The sequence below is a fragment of the Xenopus tropicalis genome, chromosome 7 (genome assembly GCF_000004195.4).
Source record: "Xenopus tropicalis strain Nigerian chromosome 7, UCB_Xtro_10.0, whole genome shotgun sequence".
NCBI lineage: Eukaryota > Metazoa > Chordata > Amphibia > Anura > Pipidae > Xenopus > Xenopus tropicalis.
In genome coordinates this window covers 17,567,123-17,580,419 of record NC_030683.2, presented here as the reverse complement: position 1 = coordinate 17,580,419, position 13,297 = coordinate 17,567,123, and the positions used below count along the sequence as shown (strand labels likewise).

General features: G+C 39.1%; 1 protein-coding gene across 2 annotated transcripts in view; it reads right to left on the bottom strand.

Moving 5' to 3' along the window:
- Nucleotides 1-13,297, bottom strand: part of arid5b (AT-rich interaction domain 5B) — a 223,342-nt gene that overhangs the window by 37,774 nt on the left and 172,271 nt on the right. For both annotated transcript variants that reach the window (XM_002939542.5, XM_012967696.3), the window contains 3 exons: nucleotides 9,430-9,542; nucleotides 6,951-7,170; nucleotides 2,470-2,522 (listed from right to left, as the gene is read on the bottom strand). In XM_002939542.5, coding sequence (XP_002939588.1) covers nucleotides 2,470-2,522; nucleotides 6,951-7,170; nucleotides 9,430-9,542 — 386 coding nt within the window. The remainder of the gene's footprint in view (nucleotides 1-2,469; nucleotides 2,523-6,950; nucleotides 7,171-9,429; nucleotides 9,543-13,297) is intronic.

The following is a 13,297-nucleotide window of genomic DNA, read 5'->3' as shown; positions in this document are numbered from 1 at the left end:
GGGCTGTTCTGCCCCAATAAGGGGTAATTATATCTTAGTTGGGATCAAGTACAGGTACTGTTTTATTATTACAGAGAAAAGGGAATCATTTAACCATTAAATAAACCCAATAGGGCTGTTCTGCCCCAATAAGGGGTAATTATATCTTAGTTGGGATCAAGTACAGGTACTGTTTTATTATTACAGAGAAAAGGGAATCATTTAACCATGAAATAAACCCAATAGGGCTGTTCTGCCCCCAATAAGGGGTAATTATATCTTAGTTGGGATCAAGTACAGGTACTGTTTTATTATTACAGAGAAAAGGGAATCATTTAACCATGAAATAAAACCAATAGGGCTGTTCTGCCCCCAATAAGGGGTAATTATATCTTAGTTGGGATCAATTACAAGGTACTGTTTTATTACTACAGAGAAAAAGGTAATCAGTTTTAAAATTCTGCATTATTTGATTAAAATGGGAGTCTATGGAAGATGGGCTTTCCGTAATTTGGAGCTTTCCGGATAAGGGCTCCGATACCTGTATAACTATAACAAATATACATATTAAAATTTTTAAGGGACAAGACCAAACCTAGGGTAGCCATTTCTGCCAGCGTTTGTCGGCGGGACGGGGGCGGGCAGTGACATCACAGGGGTGGGGAAGAGGCAGGGCCGTGACATCACTGGGCAGGGTTATGGCAATCTTAGTTAGTCCTGCCCAGTTTTCCTAATTTGGAAACCCGGGCAGGAGGTTTGATCCTATTGGTGGCAGTGGGTTGGGGGTTGGTTAGGGTTGCCACCTGTCCAGTTTTGACCTGGACAGCTTGCTTTTGGAAGGGCTGTCCAGGTCAAAACTGGACAGGTGGCAACCCTAACCAACCCCCAACCCACTGCCACCAATAAGATCACGCCTCCTGCCGTGAAGCTATGAACAAAACATGGAATGCTTCTTCTAACACTTACTTGTCTACTTCATATGGGGCCCTGAATTGTGGGGTTTTGGTATCTCAGTTTGGCAGTGTGACATTAAGTTTGAAGGGGTTGTTCACCTTTAACTTAACTTTTAGTATCACGTAGAGATTGCGCTATTCTAAGGCAATTTGCAATCGGTCTTCATTTTTTATTATTTGCAGTTTTTAATTATTTCGTTTTTTATTCAGCAGCTGTCCAGTTTGGAATTTCAACATCTATCTGGTTGCTAGGGTGCTTTGAAAGAGACAGGAATATGAATAGAGGAGGGCCTAAATAGAAATGTAAGTAATAAATAGTATCAACAACGCTAAAATTATAAGCTCAAAGAGCAAGTTTTTTTTTGTTGCTGGGGGTCAGTGAAAAAACAGGAAGGCTAATAATTAGAAAACTAGGAAAATTAAAAAATGAAGACCAGTTGAAAAGTTGCTAAACATATATTATTCTATAAACTAAAAGTTAACCTAAAGGTAAACTACCCCTTTAATATGTACAAAACAAATACCACATTGTTTACATGTACAGACCTTAAAAGCTTTAGTGGGACAGATAAAGCTAAACGTGTAAAGCCCCCCATACACGGGCCGATTGTAGCTGCCGATATCAGTCCCTTAGACTGATTTGGCAGCTAATCGGCCCCTGTATGGGCACTACCGACGGGCCTGCCCGACCGATATCTGGCCTGAAATCGGGCAGATATCGATCGGGCAGGTTACAAAATCTAGTTGGATCGGGGACCGCATCAGCTCGTTGATGCGGTCCCTGAACCGACTTTGCCTATACCCGTTGTTATAAATTGAACGTTTGGCCCCAGGGCCAAACGATCAAATTAACCTGGATTCTCCGGATATCGCCCACCCATAGGTGGGAGATATCGGGAGAAGATCCGCTTGCTTGGCAGATCTATAGGTGTATTGGGACCTTTAGTTTATGAGAAATATACTCCCCTATGCTGCCAGACCACACAATTGACACACCAATTACATCTGTGCAGACAATGCTATTTACCCTTTTTTTCACTCCCCTTTAATGTTCACTGAATGCCCGTTACACTGGCAATTAAAATGACTAAGTGCAAAGCGCAGTGTCTCACTGGCCAAGTGCAATGCTGAATTCAGGCTGTTAATACATTCCACATATTAGACATGAGCAGATGTCAGGTACGCTGCCAAGTGAAATTTTCTTTTTATGCAATCTTGGCCGTTGGAACAATAATAAGCTCTTTCTTAACATGGGAAAAAATTACAGACCCAACCAATTTCCTTGACGGGGAAGGGTTACATATGTTTTCCACTTGCAGATTTTTTACAAGTTTACAATTTTTCTAAACTTAGAGCTAATCAGGCGTCTCTCCAGGACTGGTTAACTACACACAGCCCCCCCCCCCCTTCCCGCCCCGACTCATGTGAAAACAAAAAGTCTTGTTTGTCTTAAGCTGATGTTACTCTCTTCCCTGAGCAAAAAAAAGAAATCACATTGCACAATTCATTTTCCAGAAATTCACTTAAAAGCACTTACCGTTTCATATCCTCCCAGTTTTTGCGCAGCTTGAAACATAGTCCAAAGGTTAACTGTTAGAGGGACAATAAGTATTTAGATAAGCGTTGCATTAACCAACACATTTCAAACAAATGTTAATTGAACAATTTTCCATGACATACAATGTGATTGATGATTACTTTGATGTGGGAATACTGGGTAATTGAAAAAGACTTTTTTTAATTCATCTTTGAAGGGAAACTATGGCTAAAGCTGTGCTACACTATAAAGGGTAATGTAAATACTCTAAAACTTTCTTTGAAAGGGAAGCATTCCCTATTAATAAGTCAGATTTGAAATTCATTTTAAGTAGAAAAACAAAGCTGGCCAAATGATTAGACCTTTACTTGATTTGGCCGCCCAGCTGGGGTGATCCAATACGTTGGCCCTCTGTATTGACGAGTAAAAATCTTCTCCAGCCATGGTTTTGCTGTGAAATTCCGCATTTTGCCATTGGCTGATTTTTTTTTGTGAAACAGACGCCATGAAAAAAATTTGCCTACTGAAAATAAAGTTGTGGTTGCGGCAAAGAAAGTCGCTGACATGTCACATATATCGCGGCTGCGTCAAACAAAGTTGTGGTCACGTCAAATACATATTGTCTGCGTCCAAAAAAGTCACGCACGTAAAAAAAAAATAATTTGCACCTGCGGTAGCCGCGTTTCGCAAAGTTTCCACAGTTTCGCAAATTTTCTGGTAAACCAAATGGGACACATTCACTCAGGCTATCATGTAGGTCACATAGAGGGCCTGTGTGGATCATATCTACCTCCCGATGCAATTCTCATCTAACAGATCAGCACATCCTGATCAATATCTGTCAAAGCTTCGATAAGATATCAATCAGGTAAACTAGTTATGGCCCCATACAAGGGCTAAAGGGCTTCCAACTCAAGTCAGTTGGCAATAAGGGCCCATGTGTAGCTAGCAGAAAGGTAAAATGCAATTTTGCCAAGGTTATTTATTAGGTTACTTGCATAAGGCGATAAAATCTGCTGACTTGAGCCTTCCAGACCAAGCAGGCAGCTTGTTGACCCATGTATGGGGTCTCCCTAATGGCCAGGATGAGTGAAATCTGGCTAGATATTTGTCAGAAATCTACTGGGCAAATTTGGTAAGCTGATGTGTTCCTTTCCCGAAGGGTCCCCCTTGAACCCCTTTATGATCAGATGATTGGGCCACAACCAAATTTGACCCAGTGTGTTAATGGGCAAATCCAATCAGATCCTCTGCTTTGACCATTCAGGGGCTGATTTGGAACGGTGAACTTGGCCATTCCCACAATAAAACTACCAAAAACAAAAGACACCCTTTGCTGAATTCCAATTTTTGCTGAAAAAACAATCTATTTTTGACACCTCCCCCCCTCCCCCCATACAACAACCTTAGTAATTTACCTTGGCAAGAACACATTTATAGGGGTCAAGGTGATAACAGGTGAAAAACTCACGCCGGGGGTTGGGGGTGCCAAACCGTATCAAAAGTCTAAGTATTTGTCTGAATTGGGATACTAAAAATTTGGCGGAATTTGGCTTAAGTTTGGATTCAAAATCCTAAATTTGGGGCATCTCTACTAGGCTACAAAAAGCTCTTAGGTATTGTGGTTTATCGGGGGGGGGGGTAGTGATGAGAAAGCAAGGCAAAGACAGATGTTTTCTGTAAAGCCTTTGCAGCAATGCCACTTGCTAGGAATTTTGGTGGAAATTTGATTTAATGACATGTTCCATCATGGCTGAATGCAGAATGTAATATGGAATCAGTAGTATTAAAATTAAATATTATTAAGTTATGGGTAAGGCTAAAGATATAGTAATAATAATTATAATATAGACTGTATTGCAGTATGGTGTATCCAAGCTGCCTCTCAAGATGCCCATACATTCACCAGCGGTTGGGCTGTAAAGTTGAACCTGGCCAAGCATTGTGCATGTATGGCCAAGTTAAACAACAAGGAGCTGGCCGATATTAGAGACAATATTTACACTTGTGTCAGTTTAAATGACTATGTGCTACAGTACATCTACATCAGCGACTGGAATGAGAAGAATTGCAAACAGACAAAAACACCCAAACCAGTTTCCTACATTCTATTTAGCTTTCTCTAACAACATACAAGCCATTGCATGTTCCGCACACAATGACTTCTTTGGCAGGGGCGGAAAAAAACAGCAATTAAATTAAAAGCAGCCATATAGCTGAGAATTTAAGACCTGTTTAATATGCAGTTACCCTCGCCGGTTTAGAAAGAGTTCAGGAAAATGAACATTAGGAAACGCAGCCTCCAACACAAAACATTCACAAAGCCTGGCTGAACCCTTGCAATGTTTTTAGAGCCATTAACAGATTTGCTTAGGTCTTGATTTAATCTAAACCGCTGCATAATGTAACAAAGCTGTTCTGAGAACATTCATTTCAATTCTGTTTCAGGGCGGCAGCGCGGAGACGAACGTTGTAATCATCCGCAGTTATTCAACTTTATCATGGCTGCCAGGGTTATGCAGCAATCACTGCCAATTAGGTATGTAAATTGTTATGTAGAACATGCAGAGGTGACATTTTTTATAAAATAACACATGGTTTCAATGATGGCAAATCACTCCGGGGCATGTAACGCAGGGGGAAAAAAAAAAAGGCAAAAAGTTTTGGCTTGTTGACTACAACAATAAGTGAGAGACAGATTCATTAATTTTTAATTCTAAATGTCTAAATAATGATCGGGAATTTTTTCTCAATCACTAACATGTTTACTAAAAACAAGAATTGGAACAACTTCATTGCGTTAATTCAAAGGAAAAAAAATGATCACAAAAAACACATTGTTCCATTCATTTCAATTTGGCTGTTTAAAAATAAACATGGCTTCAGTGTTATGCAGCTTTATATAGAAGCCTGCGAGGTTTTAGCTGCCAGTTGTTTTCATTTATTTATTCTAATAAATAATTCTCAAAAATCAGACTTCAGAAAACTCAAATTACAAAAAAGAAGTGCCATTTACTAAAATGTATAAAACTATTTTGTAAATTAAAAAATGAAATAGCTTTAAAGGTAAAAAATATACTTTGTTGATTTCTACAAAAGTGTGCCAAGGTTTTAGCTAGCTATTAGCTATTGCTAACTACTTTTTCATTTGAATTTCCAAGATTTTTTTGATCAATAAATCTCAAAATTTCAAGTTTACAAAAGAAAATTTTTAGGTTGAGTTTAGTGACGGGCAAAATAAGGCATGGATTTGCGACAAATTTCCAAATTTCGCCATTGGTGGATTTTTTTCCTGTAAAAATTAGCCACGAGACAAAAAAAAAGGCCCCATAAAAAAAATTGTTGCACGTGTAAAAAAAGCGCAACAATAAAGTGCACAGCAATTTTTTTTTGACACACAACAGTTTCGCCATTTCGTAAGTTTTAAAGTGAAATGGTACAGATTCACTCATCACTAGTTGGGTTTTTTCACTGCAAACCCCAGTGATCCCGAATTTTGATAAACAGACCCCCCAGGTCATTCACTAATTTATGTATAGAACTATGCCCCTTACTGGATGCCAAAGCTACGCTATGAAGTATTAACGCCTTTGATCTGTGGTGTTAGAAGACCATTGTGAATACAGCATATGGCAAGGAAAATAGACAAACTGATCAACCAACCAACACAAGCCTACCGTTTCAGCTAAAGCACACATGACCAGATCAAAGTGTTTAAATTTGGACATATTATAATAAATAAGCCCAGCTCACTGGTAAAGACTATCATGCTCAGATGAGTATAATTAAAAAAGAAAGAGGACAACCACTCATCAAGGTGGATGCCATTGAAAAGCATCAGCGTCGAATCGAGATTCTGGTTCAGAACGCTGCACATTTGGATTTGGACACTTGCTACACGGAAGCCAAATCTGAACATGGGAAGGCTTATCACTTTTCAAATCGAAAAACTCGAATTCGCATATTATGCCTTGGACAAGTCCCATTGACGTTTACGTGAGTTTTCAAGCTTTCAGATGCCCAAGTTTTACATTTGAGCTTTGTAGATTTTTTGTGCTTAATGAATATATAACATTCGAGTTTTGAAAACCATAATTCAAATTTTGGGACTTTTTGTGCAACAAAATTTAAACTACGGAAAACAATTTGAATTTGAACGTTGATAAGCTACCTCCTTAAGTCATGTGACTATAACACTCTGGACAACTTAATCTGGTGGTGTTTGAATATATTCAGATCTACACCATGTTGTTTGTATATCAGTCAATTCATTTGTCCCTGCAGCTTAGCATGGAAACTTAGCCAGATAAGTCGAGTTTTTTTTCAATTTTTATAAAAAGTTTGAACATAACGAATACGTTGGGTTTTTGTTATTAACGACACAATTTACTTATAAGCATTATTCATGACCTGTCCTACTCTATTGTATGCTAATACCGTAACTGAACCTTAGTAATAATAAGTAATAAATGTCTACTTACTCTGCTTGAAGCCTAAATACGGTATCCTTTCAATGGGAGTTTTCCGCTCTTTCATGTATTTATAGAGTGCCACTAAAAATGACTGCTCTTCCGCCTTTCCTTCCTCTACTTTATATCCATCATCTTCACCATCTTTTGGTTTATCTTCAATCAATATCTTTTTGCAGTTCCCATTAGGAGTTTTAGTTTTGGGTAATGTGGCCTTGACTTCACATTTAACCTGAAAAAATGACAAGCGTAAAGCTGAATGGATTAGACAGAATGGCAAACACAATATAAAACATGTCAAAATTTCACATTAGGGATGTATCTAATCAAGGATTTTGTTCTAGATTTTGTTTTAATTCAACACCAGCTTTCTTTTTTTTCCACACTGAGATTGTCAAAACCGAAGTGATCCTGATTTTTTTTCTCGGTCGCTAACAGATTTACAAAAAACTTCAATGAGTTGAATCAAATAAAAAAAAAAAAAAGAACACATTGTTCCATTCTTTTTTAAAAATGTCACTGCCTGAAAAAAAACGTGAAAAACAAAACAGTTTGAAGCTTGAATGGTAAAAATGCACCTCTTTTTTGACTTCCATAAACGTTTGATTGAGGTTTTAGCTGCCAAATGTTTTCAATTGAATCTCTGAGATTTCTTTATTTAATAAAACTCAAAAATCTTGGAAAACCTTAATCAACAACCTAAATCAAACTTTTAGATTTTTTTGTTGTTGTCATTTTCTCTCTCATGAAATAACAAAATCCCTATATTCAGTGCCGGTTTTCTAAGATGGGATCCTGAGGACGCCCCTGTCCCTCCTTCATCCCCAGGATCGCACTCAAGCACACACATGGAGTATAGGGACAGGACGCACAGAAAACCTCAGTGAACAAAGTTCGGGTGCGGCTGTGCGACATGCCACCCTTACATTTGTGCCGCCCTAGGCCTGGGCCTTTGTGGCCTTGCCCCAAATCCGGGCCTGTCTATATTTAATAAATTTGTCCTCAAGAGTCACATGACTTTAAAGCTCAAAACAAGTGAATGCTTATATAATTGTATTCACAACTGATGCAATTTTTAATTCTCTTTCAATGGCTTGGGATTCAGTTTGGTATTTCAGCCTAATCTAAAAATTATTTATTTGGTGTATCCCTATTTTACACAACTCTAGACGGAGCAAATTAATTATAAATTATTATAAATACCCAAGAATGTAAAGTATGGCAATAACACACAAATATGCACTGCTAATTCTGACTCCTGTAGCAGCTCTCCTTCAGTCAAGACTCTAATTCCTACAATACCTTTCATGCACCACCACAGTCAGCTGTTTTCTGCTGCACTTTTTCAATAGTTGGAACCAGCAGTGCAGAAAACAGAGATGGAGAGAATCAATCTCAACTGACAGCGCTTCATTCATGTTTTGCTGTTACAGGCTTCACTAAATGTTTTACTTGATGGATTCTCAAAGCTGCAGTAAATTATTCTGACCATGACAGCAGCCCCTAACTGTTATTATCTTTTGGTTAACCTTTAAAGCATTCGCGCTGGTGCTCACGGGTGACAGCGAGGCTGAATCACCTTGTTTATTTTCCCAGTGTAAGATCACTTCAGCAACCTGTTATGTCAGCAAATCTGATCTCTGACCGTACATGACACGGGCGCAATGGAGCTGTTGCTTAGAGCTTTAAAGGGTAAGTCAAATACAAGGTCAACTTAACTTTTATTATTATTATGGCATAGACTGCTCTGTAGCGTAAGGCAGGGGTCCCCAACCACCGGTCCGGGGACCGGTGCTGGGCCGTGGGCTGTGCTGAACTGGGCCGCCTCTGGTCCCAATTACTTGTGATCCCAACTCCCTAATGCGTTACACAGCCATGACAACAGCTATGCAAAGCCCAGGAAGCTTTCTACTGATTACGACTAGGACCAAAGTACTTTATTAAGCTGTATGTAATAATAATATTAATAGTAAAGTGTTTAATATAAAATTTAACTAGCACTAGTTGCGCTGCACCCCCATTCCCGGTCCTTGGAAAAATTGTCTTGCTTGAAACCGGTCCGTGGTGCAAAAAAGTTTGGGAACCACTGGCGTAAGGGGCTTAATGCTTTTTAATAAAACCTGTGGTCAATTACCATCACTTCTAGGTTACCCTGATGCAGTACCTTTCCTTCTGTTCCTCCTGGGTGTAGTGAATGTGACATATGCCACCTCTTGCTGCAGGGTTCTAGTGTCAATTCAAATACACCACGCATCAGCCCAGTTCAATTAACATTGAATTGACCAGGATGAAAATGGAGTAACTGCATAGGGTACATTCATTGAAAGAGGTACCAACGTGTTGCTGTCAAGCTAGAATTTAGCCAATGAAAACCCTCCCCACCAGTGCAGCATTACAGTGCCTGGGTGTCAAAACCCAAAAGCGATCTTTGGACTAGATATAGATATAGATCCCCCAATCTAAGGAAGTGGGTGGTGCAAAATGGATTTACCTTGGCAACAGTTTTTCCATCACATATGCCGGCCAACTCCTTCACACCATTAACAGACTCTCTTCTCTGTGGACCAAACTTCTTCTTGCGTGGTCGGCCTTTAAGATTCGGTGCTGAAAGATCAATATGGAATCAGATCAGTCTCCAGCCATGTGATTATCAATATTATCCTCATTCTCTACTCAGGTTCTGGATGCATTGCCTTGTTCTAAAGGGCATTGCCACCCAAAAATACATTTTGCCTTATAAAAGAAAGTGTCATTCTAAGCAACTTTCCATTATACATCAATTTAAAATGTTCTATGATTATTTATTTTTGACCTCATTCAATTTTACAACCACACCACCTAAATAACACTCACATTTTACAAAATTTGACAGGTTATTTAATGTTTCTGAGGGTTTTGGGGTCTTGTTTTATGTGTTATTACAGTTTTGCTAATGAAGGTGAAATTGCCCTTTAAGCTGCAAGTCTCAGTTTCCCCCAAGACCTGTTTATCTTATTAGTTACAATTGTATCTCAGTGCAGGGGGTTCGGTATTCTGGGCTCTCTGCCAAAAGTCTCCTTTTCTAATTAAGTTTGAGAAATTTGTATCTTTTTTTGAGTTCAGTGCAGGAGATGAAAGGAAAATGAAGGACTTTTCAATAAGAATTCGGGACTGTTGGCTGAGCTAATAAATCAGGTCAAACCTAAAATTGTGGATTAGGTGACTTCCCCAACACTGTTTCAAGAGTCAGAAATAAAATCCAGGCAGTTATATTGCAGCCTTGTGCCCTTTGTACCCCAATACAGCCATCAAACCTCCCACTTCCATTATTATCCAGGGACGGATTAATAAGAAAGCAGCTGGAACTGTAAGGCCATCAGATTTGGCCATTTCAATTACTAGTTATTAGTTGATAGTAATTGTTTTAGTTGTTAACAGCCTGGTTAACTGCTGGTTACTCGAGTTCTGTGCAGCTAGTGTTCATCAGGCAATGGAAGGAAGGAGGGTGATGAGCTGTTCACTAAAGACAGAAAGTGCAAAATGAAATATTAAAGTTACAGTGGAGAAGAAGAAAGGCTCCAAATGAATTATGCAAGCTCTCTCGCACAGAAGAACCAGTATTTCAATATTGATGTCCCTACCATCAGTCTGAGATCTTGACTCTCTGAGCGCTATGTAAAGATACTGACACCAGCAGGGTAAATAACAGTTTTCTAAGATTGCATTTTCCCACCACAAATTTCTCCTTGCTGCTACAGAAAGGTAAAGGAATACACAAAATTAGCCCTTTATACAAGCGTTAACACTTCTGCGTTACATTCTATAATGTTAATGGCTACTGTGTATTATTATTCCAGTGTTTTTTAACCCATGGATAAGCACCTGACACTGCCACTTTTTGGGCTGGAAAGTACCAGTTCCTGTAAAGCAATCAGGGGCTTGTCCATTGGGTGAGCATATGTCCTGTACTATTGGTCTAAATGTTCTGGTTCTGTATGTATTTTATAAGTTAATGTTCTGTTTGTTATGCTATACCCAGAGTTTTCCACAGTCACATTGAAAAGACCTTCTCAGGCCTCAGTGTCTTAAATAAGCCTTTCATGTTTGCTTGGGAAGGTCACCAAATGAGAAGAACTTTGCTTTATTTGGCCACCCAAATGCTGGACCGAATCAGTTGCCTGGACAAATAATCAGATCCTAATATGGGACTTTACAGACCTATCAGAGGAGAACAAGATCAATGGGCCAATATGGTCCTCTCCTAAAGGTATTTCTGCACCAGAGCTTGTGCCAGATATCCGATGCTAGACTTTAGATCTGCCCATTCTGAAGAGAGTTTATAGTTTATCGAAGTCAACGTACCAACTTATTTGCAGTTAGAACACGATCCCGCACATATTAGTAGAAGGTATGCAGGATGCTTGTCCCACCAAGGGATTTTTGGCACTTGGCTAGCTCAAGCATTCTTCACACTGCTTTTCATTTTATCATCATTTAAATATAAACTTGGCCCCAACCCCATTATGTAGGAAATGAACCCTGATCTAGATAAAACACATCAGCAGAAATTATATGCTTCTAAGAATACATGTTAGTGGACAAAGGACAAGTATGACAGAGAAATTGCCCCAAAAGTGCCTTTTCTCACAGACCATCTCATTCCTCTGACCACAAGCAGAATTAGTAGGATGCCAAATAATAGTGATTGGTTTTGCTTAATTCTGATTGATACTGTTTGCTCATTATGTCCTTCTGGTCTTTGTCACTCGCTCACTTACTACAAGAATGTTTCCGAAGAGAACACAAAGGTGATAAGAACTACGGGTTTATGACATAACCGGGCTGACTCACAGCACTGACATTTTCAAGTATGACTAAGTACTTACTAGAAATACATTTGTTTTGAACAAACTGGATCAATTTACATTTCACTGTAACTTCTGAGATGAGACATTTAACATTTCCCTCACGCAAGGCAGGATGTAATCAAACGCTGTAGTGAATGTGCTTCACGAGAGTATGGTTCTTCTATAGAATTCCCAGTAATACCAGGCACAAGTTACCCTTAAGATAGCCATACACAGGCTGATATCTGGGGGTATCTTGGGCTCATCACTCCATGGGCCCGCTACCTGCATAAAACAACCCCCCACCATGTATCTTGATGCTTCTGGCAGATTCTGTGAAAATCTGGCAACTGGCAAACCTCTCCGTTTGCCCCACATGGGGCAGCAGGGCCACCCAGGATTTCTCCCAGTGTTTCACTGGCCCAATCCAACCCTGAACTCAGCCCTTCCAAATCAGTCTATTGCTTATAACCCAAAGTATGGGGACAAACTTTCAGGCCCCCAACCTTAAAAATTCCATCTGGCAAGGAATGCATTAGTCTACTCATGTGGTCCTCTCCCAACTGCATAGGCCCCTTTTGCAATAAGGGTGAAAATTATCAGGTCAGGCAGATTACATAGAATCACGCCGATGCCATGAACCAATGAAACCCTAATATTCAATGCCATAACCAAAAAATTGCAACTAGCCTACACATCTGTACCAAGCTGCATCCATAGCCATTTGTTTACTTGACCTTCTGGGTTCTCATGCTATGGTGCAACTTTACATAGCAAAAACTGTTACTCATAAGCAGCGCTTCCTCGTTAAAGGTAATTTAAGGTCTTTAACTTGCCCTGTAAGTCATTAAAGACTCTTTCTGTTGACGCCACAAAAAGAACTGCAATGTATTAATCAAAAGATGCTTACACAGTAACATATCTACAAACATTAAAATAGGCACGAAAATAGATGTTATGTGGTCCGTTAGTCACAAAAGTTAATTACTTGCAAAGCCCCCAATGTATCACTCCATTAGTTTCTACTCTAACTATACCCCTGCCTATATATAGGGTGTTGTAAATGATTCATGAAATTATAGTTCCAGGATGTGGTGACTATTCGTAAAATAGGATTAATTCCATTTGCAATCTTTCAAATTTCCAATTTTCATTTGAATAAATCTGCTTTACAATCTTACTCCTATTTTACTCTATTAATTCAATTTGTGTTGAGAAGAGAGAATGAGAAATCCATGTTTACTCTCTCCAGTGGTGACTTTAATGTATGAAATGTTACAATTACACCAAACAAGTATGAGAAAACAATAGACATTCTCCAGGGCTTTTCGTGTTGAGATGCTTCATTCAAGAGTTATTCTATCACAAATCATTATTTATCAAATTCTAGCCAACACAGGGCACTAATAGAACTTTACCTCCTCCAACGAATTATGGTTACCCCCCACTTATATAACTAAACACATGCAGACAAATAACACATGAAGGATAACACATTTATTGGACACTACAACAAACAAGCACATCATTTAG